Raw genomic sequence first — 26,158 nt, forward strand, 5'->3', positions numbered from 1 at the left:
GGTTATTAGCCACATGGAACGCACGCAGAGACGCTCTAAAATATTTGGATCGGATTCGTTTGAGGTCACAAATTAGAGAGCCCCGTAGTTCACATACACATGGCACATTTTGAGGGTAAAGTGAGCCGTCTTTGGAATTATTTAAAAAAAAAAAAGTTTGGGTTTGTGGCATATCTTCAGTTTACTTTTGTTTTTGTTTTGTTTTTTGTTTTGCTTTTTACAGCAGGACTGTGGTACGTTTTCAATCAATCATTTAAAAAAAAAAAAAAACAAAGGCCTCTGACCTTTATTTTGGGAAGGCCGGCGCTGTTCAGGGACTGCGTGGAGGAGGAGGCGGAGATGAGTCCGGAGCCGCCGGCCGAGCTCAGGTCGCTGCCAAACGACAGCGAGGAGCCCAGGCCGGACGTGGACGACCCCGAGGCGGAGGACAGCGAGCTCTGCCGGGCTTTGCCCTGCCCCTGCCCGTCTCGTTGCTTGCGGCCCGGCGGAGGCGGCTGCAGCTTGAACTTGAAGGGCGACGGGTGCGGCGGATCCTCGCCCAGGTGGAGCGTGTGGTGCAGCGGGTGGGAATGGGGGTGAGGGTGCGCCGAGTGAGGCGGGTGCTGATGATGATGGTGCTGGTGGTGGGCGGAGTGAGAGAGCGGGGCGTGGTGGTGGTGGTGGTGGTGGTGCCGCTCACCTCCCCGTTCCCTCTCGGCTCGCTCGGCCGCTCCCCGGTCGCCGCCCGGGCCCGCCTTGTCGGGGGCGGGCCGGTGAGGCTGAGGGATGACGATGCTGGGGTACTGCAGGAAAGCCCGGGGGCTCAGCCCGTAGTTGTACACCGACTGGGTGTGGGCCTGCAGGTAGCGCTTCATGTCCTCGGGGTTGAAGGAGAAGTGGGAGCCCAGCATGGGCGAGAGAGTGGGCGAGGGCGTGTAAGCCAGGTGGGACGCGGGCGTCATGCTGAGAGCCGGGGACAGCGGCGGAGCCAGGAGGCCCGCTCCTCCCGGCCCGGGGAGGGGCGACACGGGGAAGGGGGACAAAGGCTCCGGGTGCACGCGGTGCCCGGCGGGGCCGCGGGAACCCGGGTGGCCGCCGGGGTTGCCGGCTCCTCCGTAGATGCGGAACAGAGACTCGTGAGACAAGCGGGGGTGGATGACGCTCCGAAAGCCGCCCCCTCCGCCTCCGCCTGCGCTCCTCTCCGCCCGCTCCTCCCCGCCACCCGGACCGCCGTCCTCGATCTCCGAATTGACGGAGGTGCCGTCGCTGCAGTCGCTGACGGAGCCGCGGGCCACCCGGCGGGCCACCGAGCCGTACAGGCCCCCGGGGCTGCGCAGGTCCTCGTTCGGGGAGAGCACTTCCGAGGGCGTGGAGGGAGGGAAGCGGAAGTGGGTCCCTGCTCCGGAAGGGACCGGAGGGGCGCTCTGAGGGACGCCGTTTCCTGGAGACAGCGGAGTCGAGGAGAGTGAGAAACAACGGAGCATTCTCATCCGATCCGACATCGGCACGCCGTCATATTGTGCGAGAAGGAGGCGCAGAAACGCTTACCGGCGGAGCCCACGTCGATAAACGGGTAGTTGACCAACACCAGCTTGTTGAAGTTGAATTTGTAGGTGAAGCGCTTGCCTTTGGTCTTGTGGAGGATTCTCTTGTTGTAGTAGTACCTGATGACAAAAAAAAAACGGCAAACACGCCGGAGATTAGACGTTATCTCGTCGTATGACGCTACGGCAAAAATCAACATAGGGCAAGACAACTGACGCATGCTAATCATGTTTCGCTCAAGAAAGAAATCCTCACTTGAAAACAGTTTCTGGACTGACAATTAGTCGGTTCTGTTCTTAAAAAAAAAAAAAAGGGCCACATGTACGCGGAGGATCATGTTTTTATTGTCTTTATGGGCATATATTCTTTATCCTCTGACAGGCATGACTGATATTGCAATGGCATTTCCATTCATTTCAGTGGGGAAAAATGATTGAAGAGACAAGTCGCAAACACGGGGAGGGAAAAGAATGAAAGTTTTCAGGTACATATGTTGCAAAAATTCAAAGAATTATTTTAAGTGTATGCAGAAAAGCGGTGAAGATAGCGCGACTGTCTGCGTGCTACGTGTTGTGTTATTTTTGTTATTTTGACTTTAAAATGGCGCCGCGTGACTGGCTGCCTTTCCAGCAGCTCCTATTTTTATTTTCTTGTTCTACTTCTTCCTTTCATACCTTTGCTTCTGTGAATTGGGAGTTTCTCCATTGCGAGACTAATAAAGCTTTTCTTATCTTATCTTATCTGCGACTTTTGTTTCCATTTCTTTGTCACTGTACACTGATAAGAAAGATTGATTCCGTTTCATGTCCGCCCAGCTGCTGGTGAGGGCCTTTGTTTAAAGACGCAGATTACCGAGTGTTGCGTGACAGAGCGAACCCGCGGCGGCGTCGGAGGAGGGGGGCGGGGCCTTTGATGACGGGATGAAAAGGCAACAGGTTGATGAGAAGCGGCGGATGGACCGAGTCGACATTTGTCCGCGCGCGTGTACACGCGTGCGCGTTTTTCTGTGTCGTAAGGTGAAGAACATTCGGCCTTTCGCGTTGCGCCATGGAATCATCTCTTTACATAACGTCGAAGGCACTAATAATTTGGCCCGTCCTCATTTGTTTATGTAAGCCGCATTCTCTGTTGTTCTCCCTCCATACGCTCGCCGCACAAGCTTTTCGTCTCCCGCGGCTCCTGCCAAGCGTACAAGGCTGCATTTTTTTTTTTATTAACCTTTGTCCGGCTCCATCTCTTTACGTAACAGCGCCTTTTGCTTAACTTCCTGGGATCCACATCCGCTTTACGTAACCTCTCGAGCCGAGTCAAAGAGGAGATCATGACGGTTGAGCAGGGCGATTTCAGGTGAGGGCTGGCAGTTGGGAGTTTTTATGTTGGAAAATGTCCACTTCTAATATACAACCTCACAGTGAAGAGGCACCGGGTTCGATTCGGGCTCCAGCCATCCCCGTGCCTGAGCGGGTTTTATCCAGGTGCTCCGGTTTCCTCCCACATTCCAAAAACATGCACGGCAGGCTGATTGAACACTCTAAATTGTCCCGAGGTGTGAGTGTGAGCGCGGATGCTTGTTGGTCTCTTTGTGCCCTGCGATTGGCTGGCGACCGGTTCAGGGTGTCCTTCGCCTACTGGCGAAGACGGCCGGGATAAGCTCCATCAACCCCCCTGCCCCCGCGACCCTTGTGAGGATAAAGCGGATCGGAAAATGGAGGGATGGGCGGATAATACATGTGATCTTGAATGAGTAGTGAAAGCGCAACGATATGTGCGAGGAAGCAACTTTGAAGCAACGGATGATCGGACGCTCAAGAGGTCAAGCCAATGAATGCACACGTGCTTAACGACCGTATTAGGCCAGCGCCTGCCAACACCACAGCTGCTCAAAAAAAAAAAAAAAAAAAAAATCTTCAATCACATGTGAACAGAGAAGCCCTCGAGCCAACTCGAAGTCGAGGTTGAAAAGGCGACTTCAAGTCTCAAAAGGAACGAGCTCTTATTCGCCGGCATGAGCCGTGGACATGACTTCAACGTGGAAAATGTGCGTCCGTCCGCCAATATTTCCGGTCGTCTGAGAATCCGCCGGCCATGGCAACAGCAGAAGCATTTCTCATCAGTCTTGGCCAGTCGCCGATTTGCAAAGTGCCAAAGTTGTTTATCGCATGGGAAGCATTCCAGACCGGCCCGCGATTGTCAGAACTAAACTTTATAGACAGAACTGATCATTGTTTGGAGGGGACGCTTTATGCCCAAATATGGTCAATTTCATACTTATTTATCAACGGTCTGTCCCCGTGTCGTCTGTTATTTTCACACACGATGAACCAATTCAAAATGTTTTGAGAATAGCTCGAGAAGAAATCTTTTAACCCTCTGGAACGTGCCGTGCAAAGCATTGTAAAATGCCGGTTTGTGACCAACAGGTGGCACTGTAGGGCTCTCCCTGCAGCTGCACACCTGATGGTCATTATGTAATTGGCGCTTTAAAAGGACTCCCAGCCCGAACGCTCAGCGTCGGGTCATTGTTTGCTTTTGGCTACTTTCATGTTTGTCGTTGCTCTTTGCTGCTGTCACGTTTCTGTTATTGAACGTTTTGAGTTTTTTTTTTTTAGATGACTTTCTTGTTTTACTACGATTCGTCAAGTACACCCTGCTCCTCCCCTCCTGCCTGCTTTTTGGGGTCCACCACCACCACCACCACCAACGTGCAAAGGTGACAGCATGACCCCCCCCCCCCCCTAAATTGTCCCTAGGTGCGGCTGGCAAGCGCTTCAGGGCGTCTCCCGACTACTGCCACAAGACGGCTGGGACAGGCTCCAGCACCCACTCGTGAGGATAAAGCGGATCGGAAAATAGATGGACGGATGGGCGCTAATGATGAGCCGCAATAAAGAGTCGTAGCGGGCGGTTGCGTTTGAGCGAGACAACAATTTCATTCAAGCTTGTGGCGCCCGCGGCTGCGTACAGAGCACATGGTCAAATGCTCTCTTCCTGTGCCCCCCACCCCGGCCACCCCTCCCGGCCGCCCCTCCTCCTCCTGCCCTTCTCCATCATGCGGGCAGACACTCTTTGAAGAGCATTTGAACTCACTTCAAAAGAGAAGAAAGAGATTCTTGGAGTGCCTGCGTTTAGTTGCCCGTCACTCTCTTACGCGCCTAAATCCATGGCGGTGGATCCACAGGTGGCCAGCCTCCCCCCCTCCCCCACACACTGAAACATCTCACCCTTGACCGATTTGTGCTAAACCAAACGTGCGGACTCAACAATCAATGCGAAGAAAGCCTTCGGGGAAAATGGCGGCGAAGCTTTCGATGAAGTCGCGAGCGATTTCAGTCTGTGAATCGAAGGGACGAAGTGAATTTTGGTGCCCCCGTCATATCCCCCCCCCATCCCTCGTCATGTGCAAATATAAAAGCAAAGATGTGAAATGTTTCTGCAGTTACTTGGACTCCAAAAAAAAAATGCAAGTTTGGTTCATTGAAGACCAAATTGTCCATAAGCGTAAAGGTTTTTTTTTTGGGGGGGGGGGGGGTTGGTCGCATTTGCCCTGTCAGCTGGCCAAGGCTCCAATTTCCCCCAAACTCATTTTTACACGTCTTATAACAAACGACCAGTCCATGTTCAAATTCCAATACTGTTAGCAGGTGTTGAAATGATGACGAAGACCATAGAACAAAATCTATACATTTCCATCAGTTCCTGTTTAAAAATTAATTTGGGTTTGGAAAAAAATCTGAGGCATATCATCCATTGTTCAACCTGAACTATTCACATGTGATATTTCGTCACAACTCATTGACTTACAACCGTTGAACCGTTCCTAAAAATTGGTTTGTCTTCTGATTAGGGGTGATCGCTCCGTTTGGAGTTTTTTTTTTTTGCATGCATACAGATATAGACTAAACCTGCCACACCTCTTCCAGAAGGTTCTCATTGAGACCAACACCCCCCCCTCCCCTCGCCCCCCCACCACCTCTCACCCCCACAACACGCGATACACGCATGAGCTCACCATAGTGTCGTCCCACAAACAAACACAACACAAAAAAGCATTGTGGAGGCGACCCCCCCCAGCGGCGAATGCGGCACAGGCTGCGCCTTTGCCCATTGTTGCGCCGTAAATCGGCGCTGACGGTGACAGGAAGTCGGGATTACAATACTCCCTATGAGCCCTGTTTATTTTCAGCTTCTTTCGTCAACACACACACACACACACACACAGAACTCAGGCATGTGCGCACGTGCGTGTGAGCAAGATAAACACGCCGGCTTTTTGGCCGTGAGTCATCAATGATGAGTGTTTACCATCTCACTAAAGAACTGAAATGCCTGGCGGTGTGGGCTTGACGTGGGATGTGATTAGTCAAAGTGTTACATGGTCTGTGTGTGTGTGTGTGCGTGAGAGAGTAGGAGGGTGCGGTGGTCTTGCTGAGGGTCTTATTATGGTGATCACAGGTTCTATGAATGCTAATATGTACTCTGTGTGTAATTGTGGGCCATACACAAGTCTTATTCGGTCAGGACAGCGCACACACACACACACACACACCCCGACACGTGTACACAAACACATACACAGCGGGCACGCACAATGGGAAGCTCACACGTACACACTGAACTCAAGGCGATAACCGTGCCGGCGTGAACTTTCCTGCCACGGAGGCCTTCTGACCTACAAGCCGGACGAGTGCGTTTCCTGCAGCCTGCCTGATGTGTGGATGTGGTCACCGAGGTGACGCGGACGCGCGCATCGCCGATTCCAAGTTTGGATAAACGTTTGCTTGAAAAAAAAAAAAATATGCCCAGCCAAAAGTCAAACAATCCGCATGCCCGATGGATTAAATATTCAAATTATTAATTTTTTTTTGGGGGGGGGCGGTCATAGCTGATGTCCACCGCTTACACTAAGAACATGGCTGCAAAAGCAGAGAGATTATTACTCCAGGTCAAAATTTGGATTGCTGCAATTTGGGCTGTTTTCGACCCACTCCAGCGACCGGTTTTAATGCGCTTCCCCGTATGATTTCATTCAGCGTTGGCATTTTTAGCATAGGTTGCCACTTTTTTTTAATCGAGGCGGTCCACCGCTGCTCAAATACATTTGGAAGTGAAGCTAACGCACCAAACGCGCATGTAAGCCAGACGGCCTCTGATACAATGGCGCGCTTGTGTACGCGAATGTGCACACGTGTGGGCTTGTTAATCTTTTCCAGCTGTGCGCGGCAGCACCCTCTGACCTCTGTATAGGGAACCCAAGTGCGCTATTGCTGACCGTTAGATGTGCCTTTGAGAGAAGGGGGCCAGGGGGCTCATTAAGTCGCTGTCTGGATGCATGCGATGCCAGAGTTAAAAAAAAAAAAAGTTTTGGACCGTTTACCCTGTTGGGCCCCGCGTGAGCATTTAACGGACCGTTGTGCCGTTTTGACAATAAATGGATCAAAAGCCCCTGGAACAGCCAACCCACAAACACAAGGGGGGCTCGGGTGGGGGGGCTGTAATTCCTCCATGTGTTCAGCAGGCAGACGCGGAATAATAACAAAAGGTGCGAGTAATGACGGGGATGATGAAAAGGAAGACTTCAAAACAACTTTTCAAGGTGCGCATGCATGGCGATGCTAATTGCCACACTCCAGGTTTTCTCCATATGAGGGCCACAAGCTGGCCCGTGCTCTTAACAAGCACACGTGCGCACCGCTTCATTCATCTTTACTGCCGCTAATCCTGCCGCCACTTCACCCCAGCATGGCTCTGAGGCCGCCCCCCCCCTCCCACAGTCACGTCAGGTGGGCCCCCCCGCTTGTCACCCAAAAGGTGACTTTGCTCCATTCATCCACAGCAGCACCAAAACAAGAACGGAGGAGGACGCCGAGAGAGATGGGATGCAAAGACTCGCTATATTTAAGCGCTTAGCACTGCTTAAGCTTCAAATCTGTCACGGCTCGAGAGGACGGACGGGCACGCTATAAATAATCGGCGTGACCGGCAAGTGTCCCAAGCTCACATTCGTTGCCTGCCTGACGGAGGAATTCTAAATGCGGACTCTTGACTTTGCAGGGGATCCGAATCTCAAAGGTAAAGGAGCGGGCAGTTGCAAAAAAAAAAAAAAAATCATAAAAAAGAGACTTCTATTTAAAACAATGTAAATCTTTGAATCTCTATTCTTGTTCGAACCTATCACGCGGCTTATCGAGTTGATCAAAGGTCTAATTCAAAAGGCGATTCAGGAGCACTAAAAAAAAAAAAAAAAAAGCCAAAACACCGGTGCGACGCGCCAACAGTCTCGGCTCCGTGTCGACGGTTGGAAATTCTAAGTAATTATCCATTCATTCATTCATTCATCTTCCGAGCCGCTTGATCCTCACTAGGGTCGCGGGGGGTGCTGGAGCCTCTCCCAGCTGTCTTCGGGCAGTAGGCGGGGGACACCCAGAATCGGTTGCCAGCCAATCGCAGGGCACACAGAAACGAACAACCATTCGCACTCACACTCACACCTAGGGACAATTTAGAGTGTTCAATCAGCCTGCCACGCATGTTTTTGGAATGTGGGAGGAAACCGGAGCACCCGGGGAAAACCCACGCAGGCCCGGGGAGAACATGCAAACTCCACACAGGGACGCCGGAGCTGGAATCGAACCCGGTACCTCTGCACTGTGACGCCGACGTGCTAACCACTGGACTACCGGGCCGCCTTCTAAGTAATTATTTTTAATTATTAGTAAAAATAATTATTACATATTAGTAAAAATATTATTAAATTATTAATAATTAATAATAATAAATTATTATTAAAATATTAGTAATTATTATTAAAGGAGATTCAACACACGTGACTGATGGTTGAAAGAGTGCCAAAGTGTAATAAAAGGGCCGGCTGGCCCCTACGCGGGGGGGGGGGGGGGGGCAATGAAACGCTTCCAGTCAACTTCACCCCACGGGACGGAAAAGTCATCCGAGCCTTGTCACGGATTCTCGTAGGGCTTGACAATTTGGGCTCCTCCACCTGCAAACAGCCAGGCGGGGCGGGGGCGGGGCGGGGCGAGGCACCTCCGTCTGTTCAGCAGATGCCGAAGAGACTTTTCCGTCAAGGCGCTGAGGCGATGAGGCACTTGTGGAAAAACGACTCGTTTTGTATATTGGCTTGGCTGATCTCAACGCATGCTTTGCACTCGCTGAAGCCAAAAAAAAAAGAAAGACGGCGAGTCAAAAGTCTCTCTCGGGAGGAAGCCGACACACTTGGCGGAACGGGTGTTCATCTCATCTTTTGTATATTGTTTTTTTTTTGGGGGGTGGGGGAGCACGTGGCTCGAGTAGGTCGATTGCGTCAGAGCAGCTGCGTGCACGGTCGCCGAGCTATCAACAACGCTGCCGAGTCATTGCCCCTTCGCCAAGTTTGCTTCTTTCAAAATATTCATTCATTCATTCATCTTCCGAGCCGCTTGATCCTGACTAGGGTCGCGGGGGGTGCTGGAGCCTAATCCCAGCTGTCTTCGGGCAGTAGGCGGGGGACACCCTGAACATGTTTCCCAGCCAATCGCAGGGCACACAGAGACGAACAACCATTCGCACTCACACTCATGCGTAGGGACAATTTAGAGCGTCCAATCAGCCTGTTTTTGGAATGTGGGAGGAAATCGGAGCACCCGGAGAAAACCCACGCAGGCCCAGGGAGGACATGCAACACTCATTCAACTTCTGTCTTAAGGTTAGTCGTTTCAACGGGCCCACAAAGAACAAACGTTCGCCTCTTTTTTTTTTTTTTTTTTTACCTCAGTGCCCTGCTGAGTTTGTCGTAGTTCATTTGGGGTTTGCACTTCCTGGCCCCCCAGAGGCGGGCCACCTCATCCGGGTCCTTGATGACGAACTCGCCGTAGTCTCCCTGCCAGGCGATGACGTCGTGGTACTCCTCCTTCCTCAGAAGCTCCAGGATGAAGTGCCACAGCTGGATCTGCCGCGATCCGGGGCTCGACTCCGGCTTGTAGGCCCAGTCGGGGAAGGCGAAACCTGTCATGGGTAAAAAAAAAAAAAAAAAAAAATTTTTAAAGTGAGTAACAAAATCATGCGCAATCGATGTCGAATGGCAAATCGCGGGCACACGCCGGGGGTGTCGAGTAGTCCAGATTTGTTTGATGGGAGTCAGCGGTTTGTAGCCGTTTCAGGTGAGTGGAGTCTACGAGAGCAAAGAGGATTACGAGTGTCTCGCCAAGTATAGCTCGCGCATAAAAGCGCGGCTTAGTCGGTGCTCGCGCTGGAGTGTCTGTCCTCATTCATATTTCACGTCCGGCACGAATGTCTACTCGCTCACCTTTCATACTCGGCTTCCCCGACACCGTTTGCTTGCTCTCGAGCAAATTTCGCTTTGGGGAAAGCCCGCTCACATTTCCGCCGGAATATGCTTTTGTCACGTTGAGTTGAGAAAAAGTTTGAGATGTAGTGCGATGGTTGGGTCACAAAACAAGTTTTGATTCGACCCCGGCAAGGCCGGCCGGCGGCTTTGCGAGTCAGTTTCGCGAGTCAAAAGGGAAACTGCATGAAAACAGCCAATCCGGCTTTCCAAGAAACAAGAAGAAGAAAACAAGAGTCTCATTCACACTCGACGCGAACGAAAGTCACGCGCGATATCGGCATTGACATCACGTTGAGCTCAGAATAATTAACTCGTATGACATTTGGGTGGTGAGATATAGAAATAGGAAAATGACAAGCTCGACTTCGTTTGTCCGATATGATCGTTCACCAGTTCTGTCGGTCGAGTCAAGTACACGCTCTCGTCATTGTGTTCCTCCGTGGAGCAGATTTTCTGTTGCTGGTCACTTCCTGGCTTTTGGTGTGAATTGTGGCTTCCAAGGCATAATTTCCCCCCCGACCCCCGTGAGACTTGTTGGTTTAACCTCATTTAATTTTGCTTCACACTTTGAGCTTGGTTCCAAACCACGTCTGCATTTTCTAGTCACTCTTCAATGACGGATGTTGTCCTATTCAAACCACGTATGTGAAGCTCCAAGCCTGCCGGCTGATTTTTTTTTTTAATTCAACAACTATTTTTGGAACATAAACAGCCAAACCAAGGCATATTTTTGACCAGACTTAAAATTTAGAGCGTTTATGATTTCAACGCCCACTAACCGGAGTTAAAAAAATGGTCTGAAAAGTATATTGGGATTGACGTCATATTTTATATTGGCTGCTATTGATAGACTGATTTTCTTTTATTTTTTAATGATTGAAAATAAGAAGCTGTAGGAAAAAAGGCAATTGGTGTATTTTGCGCAAGGACACTTCAACTTGGTCACGGGGGGGGGAGCTCAGCCCAGCTAAGCTCATCTGCTGGACACTGTTTTGATTTGCCCGCAATTTAAAAAAAAAAACAAAAAACTGTAAACTGCCTGGTACAAAGATCATTCGCATCCTTTAGCTTCAAAAAAAGAATGAAAACCTGAAAAAGCTGAAAGAGTAGATAAGGAAAAAGAACGAAAGAAATGCAAGCAGGGACAGCAGCACGATGGCTTCGACTGCAGTCACACACTGAAACGACTCAAAGTTGCGTTAGCGGCCAATGCGAGGACGCTCGCGCCCCCCCCCCCCACCCCCCGCTCCCCGCCTCCGCCTCTTTCCTGCCGGCGCACTCACTCTTTCCTACGGCCGGAGGAAAAACAAACCCGCGCCGTCTCTCATCTCAATACACCTGCCGCTCCGATGAAACCAGAGACGGGCGGTGAGAATGCGGGTGTGGAAACGACGCGCATATGTTTGCCTCGCCGCGGTACAAGTAGGAGCCACGCAGGAAATGAGGGCTGGAAACTGTGAGACAAACGGCTCCAAATCATCGGCTTACGGATGTCAATGGATTTAGCGGATGACGGCCCCAGGCGAGATAGATGGCTCTGATAATCTGCGCGCCGCTAACCTGCCCGGAACCATTTGGCGGCTTGCGTAACACAATCGTGTTGGTGGCGCATCTGCCGCGCCGTTTATGAATCGGCACGCTCATTTTTCTTTTTGGGGCTGTTACGTAACGCGACGCACTTTCAAGCTCTCCTTTGCTTCACGTTGTTGACAGCAAGGCCGCACGGTGTTGCGATTGTGAAGCGCGGACCGTGACTCACTCACTCGCTCGCTCGCTCGCTGCTGCTACCGCCTACTCAGGATTCTACGGCACGATTCGCGCCATCAAAATAACACTCGAGCGACGCGCGCGGTGCCTACGCCTTTTTTCCCATCTCAAAAAAATTCCAGACGGGATTTTAATAGCGTTGGAGAATCGCGCGGCCTGCGGGGAGGACGACGATGCGGGTCAAAGGTCAAAGGCCGGTGTCGTGGTATGGTGTAACGGAGGTTAAGAATGGGACGCAACGAGTTGGTTTGTAGAAGAATATGGTAGGGGGGGGGGGGGGGGGGTCAATCGGCCCAGGATAGCAAGCCCACGTGCATACAACGGAGCGTGCGGGAAAGTTGCATCCTCAGTTGCAGAAGATGAGAAAAACTGGATTTGGATTCATCGTGCTTTTTTTTGTTTTTCTCCCCCAAGTTTGTTTTTTCTTGCTCCCCCCCCACAGTGTGGAAGAGGAGCTCACAGTGAGGAAAAGAGCCATCCGAACTCCGGAAAAGGACAAGGATTTGGGTGGTGGGCGTCGCGGGGGTGTTGGTGGACGGGAGGGGGTTTAGCAATCTGACCGGGATGACAACAGACTAGCGGACGAGCTATGATCTCATCGTTCCCTTAATCCCCCCCCCCCACACCACCTCTCCTCCACCCTCCCCTTCTCCCACTCTGGCCATTGTCCCGCTCTCGTCACACTCCTTTCCCCTAATGTACCCCCCACCCCCCCGATCCACCATAGCCTGTCCCGCTACTTTTCATTTCTCCATTCTCAGCCCGTCGTGCCGCTCGCCCCATCTCGTCTTCCCTTTTATTGGCCGCCCCCCCCCGCCCCACACTCCCAATCTCCCTCGCTGCTCCTCACCCCCCCCCCTTTTTTTTGCATCCCTTTCTACCACCTGCCCCTCGCGATGCTGTTGCACTCTCTCTGCTGTCCCAGGGCAGAGATTAGACGCCCCCCCCCCCCTTTCGTCAGGGCTCCACACAAGCTTCTACATTATTGATGCAGATTGTGCGCGCGTATGCCGTAATGGCTATCCGGTATCCCCCCCCGTGGGACTGATGCGGGAGGAAAAGAGCCTGAAAGAGGGAAAGGAGAGGTCAAAGCGAAGACGATTTTGAGGGCGGGGGGGGGGGGGGGGGGGTTAGGTCACTATCGCTCACCTCATCTTCCGCTGCTCTTCACCCATATGTAAAGATTTGTTTAAAAAAAACACACACACACACAAAAAAGGATGAAATGTGACTAAAAGTGTGGTCAAGCCGATTTAGTGAGAAGGAGAACAAAAAAGAAGTTCAAACATGATCCTCCTTCCGTGGTGACCGCTGTGTGGTCCACTCCAAAGTCAAAGAGATCACAAAACGCTCAGTGGCTCACATTACATGCGGTCATTTGTGTCCCGTTCGCTTGCTGCTGTTGACGCACCGCACCCCACCCCAATCGTCTTCAATGCTTGTGTAAAAAAAAAAAAAGAAAAGAGTAAAAAAAAAAAATAACGGATGATCACACACAGTCTCAAATTCATGGGCAAAGGCGCGGTGCTTTGACTTGTCTCGCGCATGTAAAAAGAAGCCAAGCAAGACAACAAAATGTTTTGTTGTCGTGCCGAATTGAAAGAAAGTCTGCTCGGCGGTGAATAAATCGTCGCCAGTAATGCCCCCCAGAATTATTCTGAAAGGTTAGCCGCCGACGCTTGTTTCGAACAGTGACAAAACGTGCAATTTGATAGGACTGACGACCTTCAGTAAACTGGCAAAAAGTCTCAAAAAGGCATGACCAAAAAGAGACTCGACTTCAGCCATTTTGATTCAAAATGGCCGCCATCTAGTCATTCTGTCAATTTCCAAGTATCCTTTAAAAACAAAATACTTGCTGAATGCAACCAAACTAGGATTTTTTTTTTTTAAATGCCGTTTTTAAGATGCGTGGGTGGCGCAGCATAGCGGGGAAACTTGACTCTCCATAAAACAACAAAACTCGAGAATAAATGCTCTGCAAGGTCAGAGTTTGATCAAAAGTCCCTCAAAATCTTCAGAAAATTCCGCCTCGAAGCCAGTTCCGCTTGCAGTCCTCCGTCAAGTTTCGATACGGGTTCTGATGCTCTGGGTCACGGGCGAGTCGGAGTTGATCCCGGCGGACTTCGGGCGAGAAGCGGACTCCGCCCTGTACTGGTCGCGGGTTAATACCGTCTCTCGAAAAGGCAACATGCCATCTACTCAATGGGAACTGAACCCGCAACTCCTGTCCAAGTCAGACGCTACTACTTCGACGCAATCAGTGAAGCGTCAGTTTCTTGGGAGGCATTTCCATAATGAGTAGACCCATTCACACCTCGGAACAATTTAGAATATTGTCTAAATGCATGTTTTTGGAATGTGGGTGGAAACCGCAGTACCCAGAGAAAACCCACACAGGCATCAAACCCACGACCTCTGCACTGTGAGGTCGACGCGCTAACCACTGGCTCACCGGGCCGCCATTTTAAATACTACTGTTGAGAAAACGCAATATGTATTATATGGTCGGTTCAACTATTAATGGAGGAGTCAACCCACACATTTTCCATCTTCCATTCTCTCTCCACCCATTTTCAAATCCGCTTCTCCTCTCGAGGGTGGCGCACGTGCCTACCCCAGCTGTCTTGGGGCAGTAGGTGGGGTACTGAAGGATAAAGGAACATGGATATTGGGTCAAAAATTCTCTGGCAAGTATGATTTATACCAAAAGGTACTTGTAACCTGGTAAAAGTAGCGCCTGTGTTTTGAATGCACTCGGTGGGACGAGTCGGGCCGCTCAGGGGTGCATGCGGAAGGGCACCGATGACCTCACCACGAGGCGAGCGCGGCCTGCCTTTTGCTTCTTGCGTCCGGCGGCGCCATTATATTGTGCCGTCATTTCTTCCTTCTCCAGTTTCCTCCCTTGGCCCCCGGAGCTTTTTTTTTCCTGCTCATCCGAGAATGTATTGACTTGTTTGAATGAACATGGATGCTAAAGGCTACTCCCGTCTCTGCCGGCGCCTTTGAATGCTTTTTTTGACCGACTCCCTGAACCCATAGTGACCTGACGCTTCTTCATGCGCCAGAGTTAACCTGCCGTTGTGCAACACTGCCGTGATTTTGTCACAGACCTGTCAGTGGATTTGCTTGGGAGATTCTCACGTCCTTTCCCACTTGGACTGTCTGGCTGCCTCTCTCTTTCACTCTCCCTGTTTTCCCGGCAGCATTTTGGCCCATGTACTCTTGGTACTGCACTTTTGAATCGGCGTACTGGGCAGCTCCCCACCCCCCCCCTTTTTTTTTCTTTGGGTTACCTGCCAGGAGGCTTTATGTACATCGCACCGTTCCGTCACAAGACTTTCCAAAGTGCTTATAAAACACGCCAGGGAGCAACTAGCGAATATTTTGACCTGAAATCAAAATGGCTGATTAAAACTTCTTGGTCTCTCAAAAGTATTGTATTTTCGCTTCGTTTGTTGTAAAAGAGGCGGCCTGGTGGTTGAGTGGTTAGCGCGTCAAACTCGCAGTGCAGAGGTTCGATTTCAGCTGCGGCCTTCCTGCGTGGGTTTTCTGCGGGTACTCCTGTTTCCTCCCACATTCCAAAAACACGCGTGGCAGGCTGATTGAACACTCTAAATTGTCTAATTTGTCCTTAGGTGTGAGTGTGGATGGTTGTTCGTCTCTGTGTGCCCTGCGATTGGCTGGCAACCGGTTCAGGGTGTCCCCCGCTTACTGCCCGAAGACTGCTGGGATAAGCTCCAGCAAGCCGCGTGACACTTGTGAGGATAAAGTGGATCAGGAAATGGATGAATGGATGAACGGATAGTATTTATAATGCCGGTTAAGGTAGCCCTTAAACGTGGCAGAGTACACATTCAGACTCGAAGATTTATTTTACATATACAGAAAGGTTTTAACCTGACGCACGCACCGTCTTCTGCGTGCGCTAGGACAGATTTGCCCGCCTCCCCCACTTGACTTAGTTTCTGTAGGGCTCCTTGACATTCTGGAAAACGAGTTGTATCGGAGTGATATACAGGATAGGATGTTTTCTTTTGAATAATTCAGAAAAAGAAAAGTAGGTACGCTTAAACAAACATGGCGCAGTAGAAACATGGAAGCCGAGAAGGCTGCTCAGCCATTCCTAGAGGTCGTCTATAGGCTTTTACTGGCGGCCGTATAGCCACAGAAGAGAGAGCGGGCTAGAGAAGAGAGGTCTTTGTGGCCTTGGGAGGGCCAAAAATAACTTCTTGCTCTCACACTCACACACACATACACAGTAGCGTTATTGTTCAAAGGAGGATGAGCAAAAGAGAGAACACAGTAAGGGATGGACAGAAGGGAGGAGAAGGACGGAAGATGGAGGAGGGCATGATGTAAGATGTGGTCGCTCGCTGGACAGCGACACTTGCAGCCAACGGGAATTAAAGGGCAGAGAAAAAGAAGCCAAAAAAAGGATCGCCTCTTCCCGGACACACAGCCCTTGTGTCCGACTCAAGTAGCCGTTTTGTTGAGACGCTTGTTTAAAAAGTGTGCCACGTTCACTTTGAAAGCAAGCGGTGGTGGTGGAGCCTATCCCAGCCGTCTTCGGGCAGTGGGGACACCCTGAACCTGTTTCCCAGTCAATCGCAGGGCACACAGAGACGAACAACCATTCGCACTCACACTCAGACCGAGGGACAATTTTGAGTGTTCAATCGGCTTGCCACGCATGTTTTTGGAAGGTGGGAGGAAACCGGAATACCCGGAGAAAACCCACGCAGGCCCGGGGAGAACATGCAAACTCCACACAGGGAGGCCGGAGCTGGAATCGAACCCGGTACCTCCGCACTGTGAAGCCGACGTGCTAACCACTGGACTACCGGGCCGCCCGGTCGATGTATTTTTATTACATAATGTAATGCACGCATCGCAGTCGCGGCCTCCCCCCGGATATACAGTGAGGGAGTACCCGGAGAAAACCCACGCAGGCACGGGGAGAACATCCAAACTCTGCAAAGGAAGCGAACTCGGTACTGTGAGGTCCACACATGAACCACTAGACCACCGGGCCGCCCTGAATAGGTTATCAGAATTTTAATCCGTTCAATATTGAAATTGGCATCAACCTAAAAAATAAAATAAAAATCCATATCTGTCGGCCCTCGTACACATACCAATAGTTATCCATCCCTTAATTTGAGCATTTTATCTCTTTTGTGACCAAAGTCACCAAACGTCGACAAGACTATCGTGCATTTCGTATGAGGTGGGTGAAGAGTGATTTTTTTTTTCTTTCATCCGGAATCAGCTTCGAAATCAGGACTTGTTGGTCATCTTGAGTAGGACACACACTGCAACAAGCCTAAAACGTGACTTATCTTTTCCTCCTCTGTGAAGAAAAATCAGCATATCTTCATATCTAAAAAGGACATAAGTATGCGCTTAATGAGGGACACAACGCAACGGTTGACGTCGAAGTCTATGAATATTTTAACACCTGTTTTGATGCCTGAACTCACCGGTGAGAGCATAACGGGCGACCGACGCAGATGTCTGCGACCTCCTGGGAAGACTAAACACACACCCCGCACACTAGCGACATGTACACACTCGCACACGTACACACGGCGGGCGTTCCGTCCCTTAGGAGCTCTAAGAAAAGACACACACACACACAGACACACAGATACAGTACACACAGAGGCCAGCGTTTTTCACACGGGAATGAGACAACTAAAAAGAGCTCAAGCGGACAGAAGAGAAAAAACATGCGAGCAAACACACGCAAAGGCCCCCGTGGCGTTGCACCTGAGGCGGCACTCAGGTGCCTCGGACGACTACTTTTTTTTTTTTTTTTTTTTAAGGTGCATAATCACACTTCTAAACAAGCCTGCTGGGAATGTGTGCCAATGTGCTCCCCCGAGTGTGTTCAGAAGAACAGAACAATATTGTGTCATCGGCTCAAGAGGTCTTTCTTGTTCTCTGGGCACCAGGGTTACATTTTAGAGTCAATTTTTCAAACCTGCATCATTAGAAAGGCAATTTAACTTTTGCTCATGTATTCGATGTTCATTTCAAAGACAATTGAACGGACATTCACGTCATATTGGAACATATTGCAGCATCCAGTCCTTCAGTCAGATGTAGAGTCACACATGGGGTGTGATTGACAGCCACAGAGATTCAGCACTTCATCATGCTGGGACACCGTTGTCAAATTTTGCATTCAAAGTCCCGCCGACGTGCCTTTCAAAAATTTGCAATTTTACAAGTTTGCAAGTGACAACAAATGTGTTGATGAAGATATGGAAAAAATGGTCACATTGGGCCCAAAAGGGACGCTTCAAACCCCCCAAAAAAGCAGATAATTTGGAATCATTTTGGGGATACAGTAGGTTCTTAAGACATTTTTGGGGGGTCAAGTCTCGACAGACAAGCCCACCTAATTTTGTGCATCTACAGGGTGTTGTATCTCACCGACCTTCGCCATTCAGTCAGATAAGGAAATAGTCTTGGGGAGAGGAATTTTCAAACATTCCGTGAGGGGCTTTGAAGCCAATTTTTGCCCATGATGAAAACGCCTATGAAATGGAATGAGTTTTGAAAATTCTTCAAAAATCACGTAAAAAAATTAAAAATAATTAAGCAATTTCAAGAGAGTCTTACCCATGATTTAAAAAATGGTGCTCTTTTGATGCCAGGGTGCTAATTTCCTTCCCTTATGTTTGGGGGGGGGGCGGAAGCTCTTAAGGCCTAACAGGAGCACGTTACAAGCCACAGGCGCCTGTATTCTCTTCCCCCCCCCCCCCCCCACCCCCCTTCAGTCGTTCAAGCGGGCTGGCGCACGGGTGTTAATGCACTTCTCCAGCCAGCAGTTTGAGAGCTGCCGGTTGACACTTCACCTCTGGTTCAACAACACACTGCCTACACTCGCCGCCGCTAGTCACATTTGCCCGAGTGCTCATTTCTGTGCGGAGGAGAGCACGTAAGGACGCCGCCGAGCACCGCGCGTTGCCATCATTTGATGCCTTTGATCTATTTGGACTCGTCACACGAGCTGTGGAGAAAACTGGTGGAACAGCAGCAGATATTAAAATTGTGCTGATGTAAAAGACGACGGACATGATATCCTGCCCCCCAAATGGGGGGAGCCATCACTGGATTTATATTCAGAATCAGAATCAGAATCATCTTTATTGGCCAAGTATGTAGAAGACACAAGGTATTCGTCTCCGGTATAACACGCTGCACTAGTATCATCGTAAACAACAAACTCATTGAACCATTTTAGAGTATACCAGTAGTTTTGAAGTACCATTTTGTGGTGCAAGAAGAGTGACTACGTCAGTGACTGTTTAAGGAGTTAATGGCTAGAGGGAAGAAGCTGTTTAAGTGTCTACTGGATTTGGTGCGCATGGATCTGTAGCGTCTGCCTGAGGGGAGTGGCTGAAAAAGGTGGTGAGCAGGGTGCGGGGGATCCAGGAGGATTTTCCGTGCCCTTGTCTTAGATTCTTGCAGTGTGCAAGTCCTCAAGAGTGGGTAGGCCGGTGCCAACGATTTTTTCTGCCGTCCTAACTGTCCGTTGGTATTTTAAATGGCGATACATTTTATACATGATAAAAATCACACACAGAAATGGTGATTAGCCAGTAAATCAAGGCACACGATAGCTTTCCGATCATTCATTCATTTTCGATCCACTTTATTTTGAAGGCCGGGATCGCACCTATGACCGCTTCACTGTGAGATCAACGCACTAACCACCGGATCACCGGGCTTACCGATCATAAGAGTAACATTATCCAACTTTACTTGGAAAAATTAGCTGTACAGTTTAACTGTGCATGAACATATATTTGTATAGTTTCCCTCCATTACTGTGACGATGGCCTCAGTGGTGACTTTGCCACCGACTTTGAGTTCGGTGAGAAAGGTTAACTAAAGCTTGCGGTATCACTTAGGGAAAAGGCTGTAAGGCTTCCCGAAATGCGCCACTCCAGATGGACGGGAAGCTCGCCGCTGATTCTGCATTCCAGCAACAGATCTGTTTCCTGCCTGCCGATGAGTGTTGTCACATTCAATTAAATCAGAATGCAATCACCAAGTCCAGAAACCAGATTTTTTTCATTGTCATGACATGCCAAGATTAAGGAGGACTTTTTCTGCCCTCGTTAAAATTCAGAATTTTTTGCTGATTTGGGGGAGGGGGGAGGATGGAGCAGATTCGTGGATTTTCCATTCAAGAAAAGGGAAAAAATGATTTGAGATGTAATTGTTTTATTAAAAGCGAGCGTGATCATGGAACAAATTTAATTTGTATGGCGCCATTGTAATGTCTGCTGAAAAAGCTTTTATTGTATTTACTACGCCCCGACAGATTAATCGGCCAGACAATTTCATCGGTTGATATTAGCGCTTTCGAAACCTGCCGGGTTTGGGCCAAATGTTTGAAGACGATACAACATTAGACAAAGGCAGTGCCACCACCAAAAAACACAAAATAAATCTAATTTGCCCATTTTTCTTCCTCTGTTGTAAAGTTGAACAAAAAAGGACCAACGATTGCAAAACAGTCAAATCTTCTCCAAGTAATTTATATTTTTTATTATAAATGTTAAAGGACCAAAAATTATTAAAAATAATAATAAAAAAATTATTATGGATCGGCCATTGCATCAGTTATCAGAATGTATTCTTCTCAACGTCGTAACTGCAAGAAATCCACATCGGCTGGGCCCTACAATTTGTTCTTTCCAATCGTGCGCTCGATTTTTTTTCATTTTTATTTTTATTTTTTGTGAATTCCAAAATGTCCTTCAAAAGTCTACCAGCCTTTTGCCTGCCATCATGCAGTGTCATCTTCTGCAGAGAGACAGCCGTGTGCATCCATGACTCAGTTGTTTTGTTAAATCAAAATGCACATTTCGTAACATCAGATTGGGAGGAAAAGAAAAGGTGGGGGGGGGGGAAAAGTCCTGACAGGTGATAGAAGAGAGCGAGGGTCCTGACAGACGACAGGAGCGAGTCTCCATTCGGAGACCGCTCGCTCGCTCGCTCGCTTCAGACTCGTTTGCCTTGAGCAGCGCCATCATATCGAGGAGAGTCAACGCACACCCACACCACACGTGGGGAGCGCAGAACTCCGTCTCCTGACAACTACCTGTTGCCGTTCCCATTCCGCTCTCCGCCTGCCTGCCGCGCGTCGCTTTGTGAAATCCCGCTCTCTTCAAAATACCCACGAGGAGTGGTCTAAGTCTTTATCGTTTATTTTCTTATTGTTGTTCAATGCATTTCTTTGGCAAGGGGCGGGGTTATTTTCAAGGACTTTAGTGTCTGGTTGCTAGGAGACCAGACCGCGTCAGTCGAGAAGACGAAGCGGAGACCGGGCAAACGCGGGGGGGGGGGGGGGGGGGGGGGGGGTCGTCAAGAGCGAAATTTTCAAACGCATTCGCGTACTGAGTCAGCACTGACGCATGCACGCGTCGTACAAATCATACGTAGATATTTGTTTGTCAGCGTTGCTCGCCGCTGACTCGTTTTTCTCGTTCTTTTCATTCTGAGTCACTGTCACTCATATTTGTTCCAGCTGTCACGCCAAAAAAAAAAAAAAAAACGCTGCCGGTTCAACAGGTGAGTCACTGTCTCAGCTCACCTTGAACCATTGCCGCGACTTACAGCGCCAAAATGTCCCCATTCGCCTGATTTGGAATACGGTGGACTGCCGCATAGTCAACATTTTGAACGGTTTTGTTTCACGTTGCAAAAAAATGAGATCAAGACTTCCCTGTCAGCTGCAGGACGGATTTACATACTTTTTTTGCGTGTGCTTCTTGTTATGAGCGCTGCGCGCTGTTGTGAGCAGAATAGTTGGCCGGCCCTGGGGGGAACGGTGTTTTTCTCCCCGCCGCGCCGTTCCCGGTAATGCTTTGACACTCGCAAGATATTCAGAGCAAGCTGCGCAAACAGTCACGTGACAAAAACAACTACTCTACACAACGAGGAAATCAAGGTGGAAGCGACACGAGTTGTCGTTGTCCGTCATCAAGGATGAAAGATGTCGAAGTAAAAAATAGGCCCCCGGGTGCGGAGAGGACAGGGGACACAGACAGCTTTGCCAACCAGCACTGTTGTCCTTCACACCTTCCAGCCGCTTGGGGGAAGAGGAGGCGTTGGCGGGCGTGTGGCAATAAAGGTGCTAATGGAAGCACAATTACAAAAATGACTTTTCTCTCGGCGGCTTCACATCACGACCACGGTGAAAAAAAAAAAAACGGGCCACATGGCTGTTTACCATAGAAAACTGAGCGCAAACAGCCAATTTTTTTTTTTCAATGCTGTAATGAATGATAGATAACAACTATCTTTTGGATACCAAATACGCTACTCACCAAAAATTAGGAGAGGATAAAATGTCAGGGTGACTCTAATATTGCAGGATAAACTCGTGCAATTTAGGGATGGGGGCTAATACTGTCTATACTTTAAAAAAATTATAATAATGATTTGATATATGACAACCTTGATATGACTTTACGAGCGCTAAGCAGACCAGGTCAGCCGTCGTGTGGCAGCGCGTCGCAGGCATTGTGCTGGAAAAAATTGGGGGCGGGGGCGCCCCGAGAAATTATCTAATGTCACTTCGTCCAAAAATTATGATTCAGTATTTGCAAATGTATCTTTGCCTATTTAAGTGGTGAAAAAAAATAAAACATTTTGCGTCTCCTCGAAAGACGGAATTCATTACTTTGGTAACCCCAATACGTACGGATGTCTCTTCATACAAAAAAGTTATGAAACTGCTCAACGGGAAAATATTGTCTCTTTTTACGAAAGAAATGTCAAGATACAAAAGGTAAAAATAAAGTATGGCCTGCTACTCTCAGGTCCGAGTTTCATGAACGCAACATACTTATAGCTGCTCTGCCATTGGCTACTGCCGAGCATCATCCTGGCATCCCATTGGCTATGAGGGACCTCTACCGAATGTGTGGAGATAAATCGCCAGATAGTTCTGTGTCCTCGTCATTCGCCCCTCGGGCCATGAGGCGTTCGCGATAGTTTTACGTAAATGTGAATTGCCCAGAAAAAGTGTTTACCAGCCGAGCGATCGCTCACTATGCTGATTTTTGCCTTGGACATTTTTCGAAAGATTGTTAAAAGCCGACAAAAGCAAATGTCCTTGGATCAGTTCTTGACAAAACGCAGGAAAATAAACCACTTTTGGGAGAGAACATGGACTCCATGTTTTTGTTACATATTTTGATGCATTTTTGGACTTGAGCAAACATTTATGTCTGAATTTTTGGGGGGGGCTCGGAACAGATTAGGGCATTTACTTGGAAAAAGCATCTCTACTTGTAAAATGTCTTCCAGAACCAAATTAATTTCGTAATTAGAGGTAGCACTATATTAAGATGTCTGTTGTGAATTTCCACAGTCAAATTGATCATGGGCAAGACTCATCCCTACTCTAAAATCCTTTTCAGTTCATACGCGAGCTAAATTGATTCTACGTTAAAAGGCCATCATGGCGCATTGACGATTTCAACACAGCCTGACAAACAATACGTCATAAATGCCCAGTAGCGTCTGTGCGCCCTCGGCACTTCCTGTGCGTCAGCAGCATGTGTCAACAGCACCAAAAATACACGAGACATTTCAACGAGTCCCATCAACCTGTTCCTTCCTCCGTTTCTAGAGCCTCTATCCCATCAGTTCTGTTTGTGCTTCCTTCCCTTTGTGCACTTTCCTGCCATTCTTTTATTGCAGCTAATTTGGGAGGCGCGAGAAAGCTTCGGCCACATCTGTTAGAAAAGGTGTATGTGTGTGAGGGTTTCATGTGAGCATGTGCTGCAAGGGGGGGGGGGGGCGAGCAGTGAAAGGAGCGAAGCGGGTAAAGGTCACCTGGAAAAAAGAGACCAAATTAGCAGCACGTTGGCTTGTATAAAGAAGCAGCCAACGGACAATTAATCCATCGGTAATGACGGCGTCCCATCCGAGTTGACATGACCGTTGTGCAACACACACGGGTGGGGGGGCGACAGTCATGCAAACATAATCTTCATTTTGAGGACGGCGCACATGCTGTATAAGAGCTAAGATTAACGTCAAAGTGCCCTTGACGTTTTCATTTGACTTCCTCTTTTAACACGGCCCCAGCTAGCTTAGCATTCTCGTATGATTCAAAATAACATTCATCGGCTAACACTTAGCATCATTGCTGTCAAATTCACTTAATTCAAACAAACAATGCAAAACACCATCAACATGCTAACAGTTAGCACCGATAGCCGCGGCTTTAGAACCCTTGAAAGGCGCTTAAAATTTAAAATTTTAAATGTATTATTATTATTATTAGTGTGGCACCTCCAGTTAGCTTGGCTAACAGTGCGCCAAGGCGGGCGAGCCACAAAGGGCAAAGCGCGGCGTGTTTACGCGCCCGTGTTGATCCTGTCGTAAGCACTCAACGTCGCCGCCTGTCACCGCGTTCCCTTCGTGTGCAAGCAAATCACCCCCCCCACCCCCACCCCAACGCCGCTGCCTCTTCGTCCGCGCTGCCCAGCCGACTTGTTAATCAGCTTTCGAGGCCGCGCTTAAGTATTGTTGAGCAGCCTTACGCAACGCTCACCTCGCACAGACATCGCCGCCAGCCATCCAGCGTGCCAGCCACAACAATCTTTTGTGCTTCCGCGTGCGTCTGTGTTAGAAATCTTTGAGAGAAAATCCGAGGCATGAATGAACGCGTCAGTGTTTGTAGCGCACATCGAAGCTTGCGAACGCAGTTTATCGGAGTGCGTAAGCGTGGCTTGGACTACCGGGCTGTTGATTCACTCGACCGGTGTGCCATTTAATGACACATCTTGTTCCCGGTAGCCACGGCAATCACATTTCAGGTCACCATGGACAAAAAGTGATCGCCGTTGATGCCCGGACAGATATTTAAAATTGTCAAAGATTTGCCACGACTTCGAAACCAGAGTCTGCCGTCACGTGAAAGGATGTGACAAAAGTTTGAGGCGGTCCTGAGTGGAACGGGAAGCATATGTTTTTCTCCAACCTTTCCATTAAAATGTCGTCACGTTCAGGCGTGTTTGGTGCACATTTTGTCACGGTTCTTGGTTCTTAGTTTGTTGCGTTCTATTCTATTCTAGTAGGGCACACACGGTCAAGAGAGGTGGTATAAACTGCCAGGCCTGGCAGAGAAGCTTCACTCAAGCCTGCCAAGGCCACAAACGTGATACCAAGCTAGCCCTTTCCTTCAGTCACGGGTACTGTGTTAGACTGTGAAGAAAACTTCGTGGGATTTCAATGCTGTTAAAAAAAAAATTGCCCCAAATCCCATGGCCCTTCGGCACTGGAATCATTATATAAACCTTCCATTAAAATAAATAAATAAATAAATAACAACACTGGCGTGTCACATTCTTCACATCCAATGAAGAATTATATTTACAATAATCGAATGTTAATTTCCCTCTTTGGGAGGTACTAAAGAGTCCAGCAACATCCCATCCATTTTTCCAGACCAGTGATTCCCAACCAGTGTGCCCATGAGAGATCAGTCGGGGTACCGTGGGAAATGATCTAACTTCAAATAATAGTAATAATAATAATAATAATAAAATAAACATAGTGGGCGGCTCGGTAGTCCAGTAGTTAGCACGTCGACTTCACAGTGCAGAGGTAGCGGGTTCAATTCCAGCCCCTGCCTCCCTGTGTGGAGTTTGCATGTTCTCCCCGGGCCTGCGTGGGTTTTCTCCGGGTGCTCCGGTTTCCTCCCACATTCCAAAAATATGCATGGCAGGCTGGTTGAACACTCTAAATTGTCCCTAGGTGTGAATGCGAGCGTAGATGGTTGTTCGTCTCTGTTTGCCCTGCGATTGGCTGGCAACCGATTCAGGGTGTCCCCCGCTTACTGCCCGAAGACAGCTGGGATAGGCTCCAGCGCCCCCCGCGACCCTAGTGAGGATCACGCGGTTTGGAAAAAATGGAAAATAAACATAATTACAAATGTAGCATTGCTCATCCAGCACTATATAGTGAAAAGCAGACCATGCTTTTAATTATTCATTAGCTTTCGTATCGAGATCAACCTTTTGCCTCACCCTTAATTCAATAAACGGCGGCGAGTCAGCTCCGCTCTGACTCGTGGGGAAGATTAGAATCGCCCAATGGAGGAAAATAAAGCTGGATGTTATGCAAGAGCTTGACGGAGCGAGTGAGACAGAGAGAGAAAACAAGAGAAAGGCTGATGATGATGTAACCGGCGAGCAAAATACAGCAAATGGAGGCAAGTGGGCATCAACGGGAGAGAGACAGAGGCCGTCCCTTTACTGTACCTCGTCGGGATGCTCTTAAGGACCCGAGAGACGAGATGACCGATGCCCGCTAATGGCCTCTGCGAAATGATGCACCTAACTGAACACACACACACACACACGACTGCACATTCCCAGTGTAGCGCAGCTTTCACTTACAGACATACACAGGATCGGAAAATGGATGGATGGACACACACACACACACACACACACACACACACACACACACACAAAAACAATC

At 49.1% G+C, this 26,158-nt stretch overlaps 1 protein-coding gene across 1 annotated transcript in view; it reads right to left on the reverse strand.

Moving 5' to 3' along the window:
• Window positions 1-26,158, reverse strand: part of erfl3 (Ets2 repressor factor like 3) — a 43,894-nt gene that overhangs the window by 973 nt on the left and 16,763 nt on the right. The window contains exons 2-4 of the mRNA XM_052065070.1: window positions 9,288-9,522; window positions 1,528-1,643; window positions 285-1,420 (exon numbers count right to left, since the gene is read on the reverse strand). Coding sequence (XP_051921030.1) covers window positions 285-1,420; window positions 1,528-1,643; window positions 9,288-9,522 — 1,487 coding nt within the window. The remainder of the gene's footprint in view (window positions 1-284; window positions 1,421-1,527; window positions 1,644-9,287; window positions 9,523-26,158) is intronic.

This window comes from Hippocampus zosterae, chromosome 5 (genome assembly GCF_025434085.1).
Source record: "Hippocampus zosterae strain Florida chromosome 5, ASM2543408v3, whole genome shotgun sequence".
NCBI classification, from domain to species: Eukaryota; Metazoa; Chordata; class Actinopteri; order Syngnathiformes; family Syngnathidae; genus Hippocampus; species Hippocampus zosterae.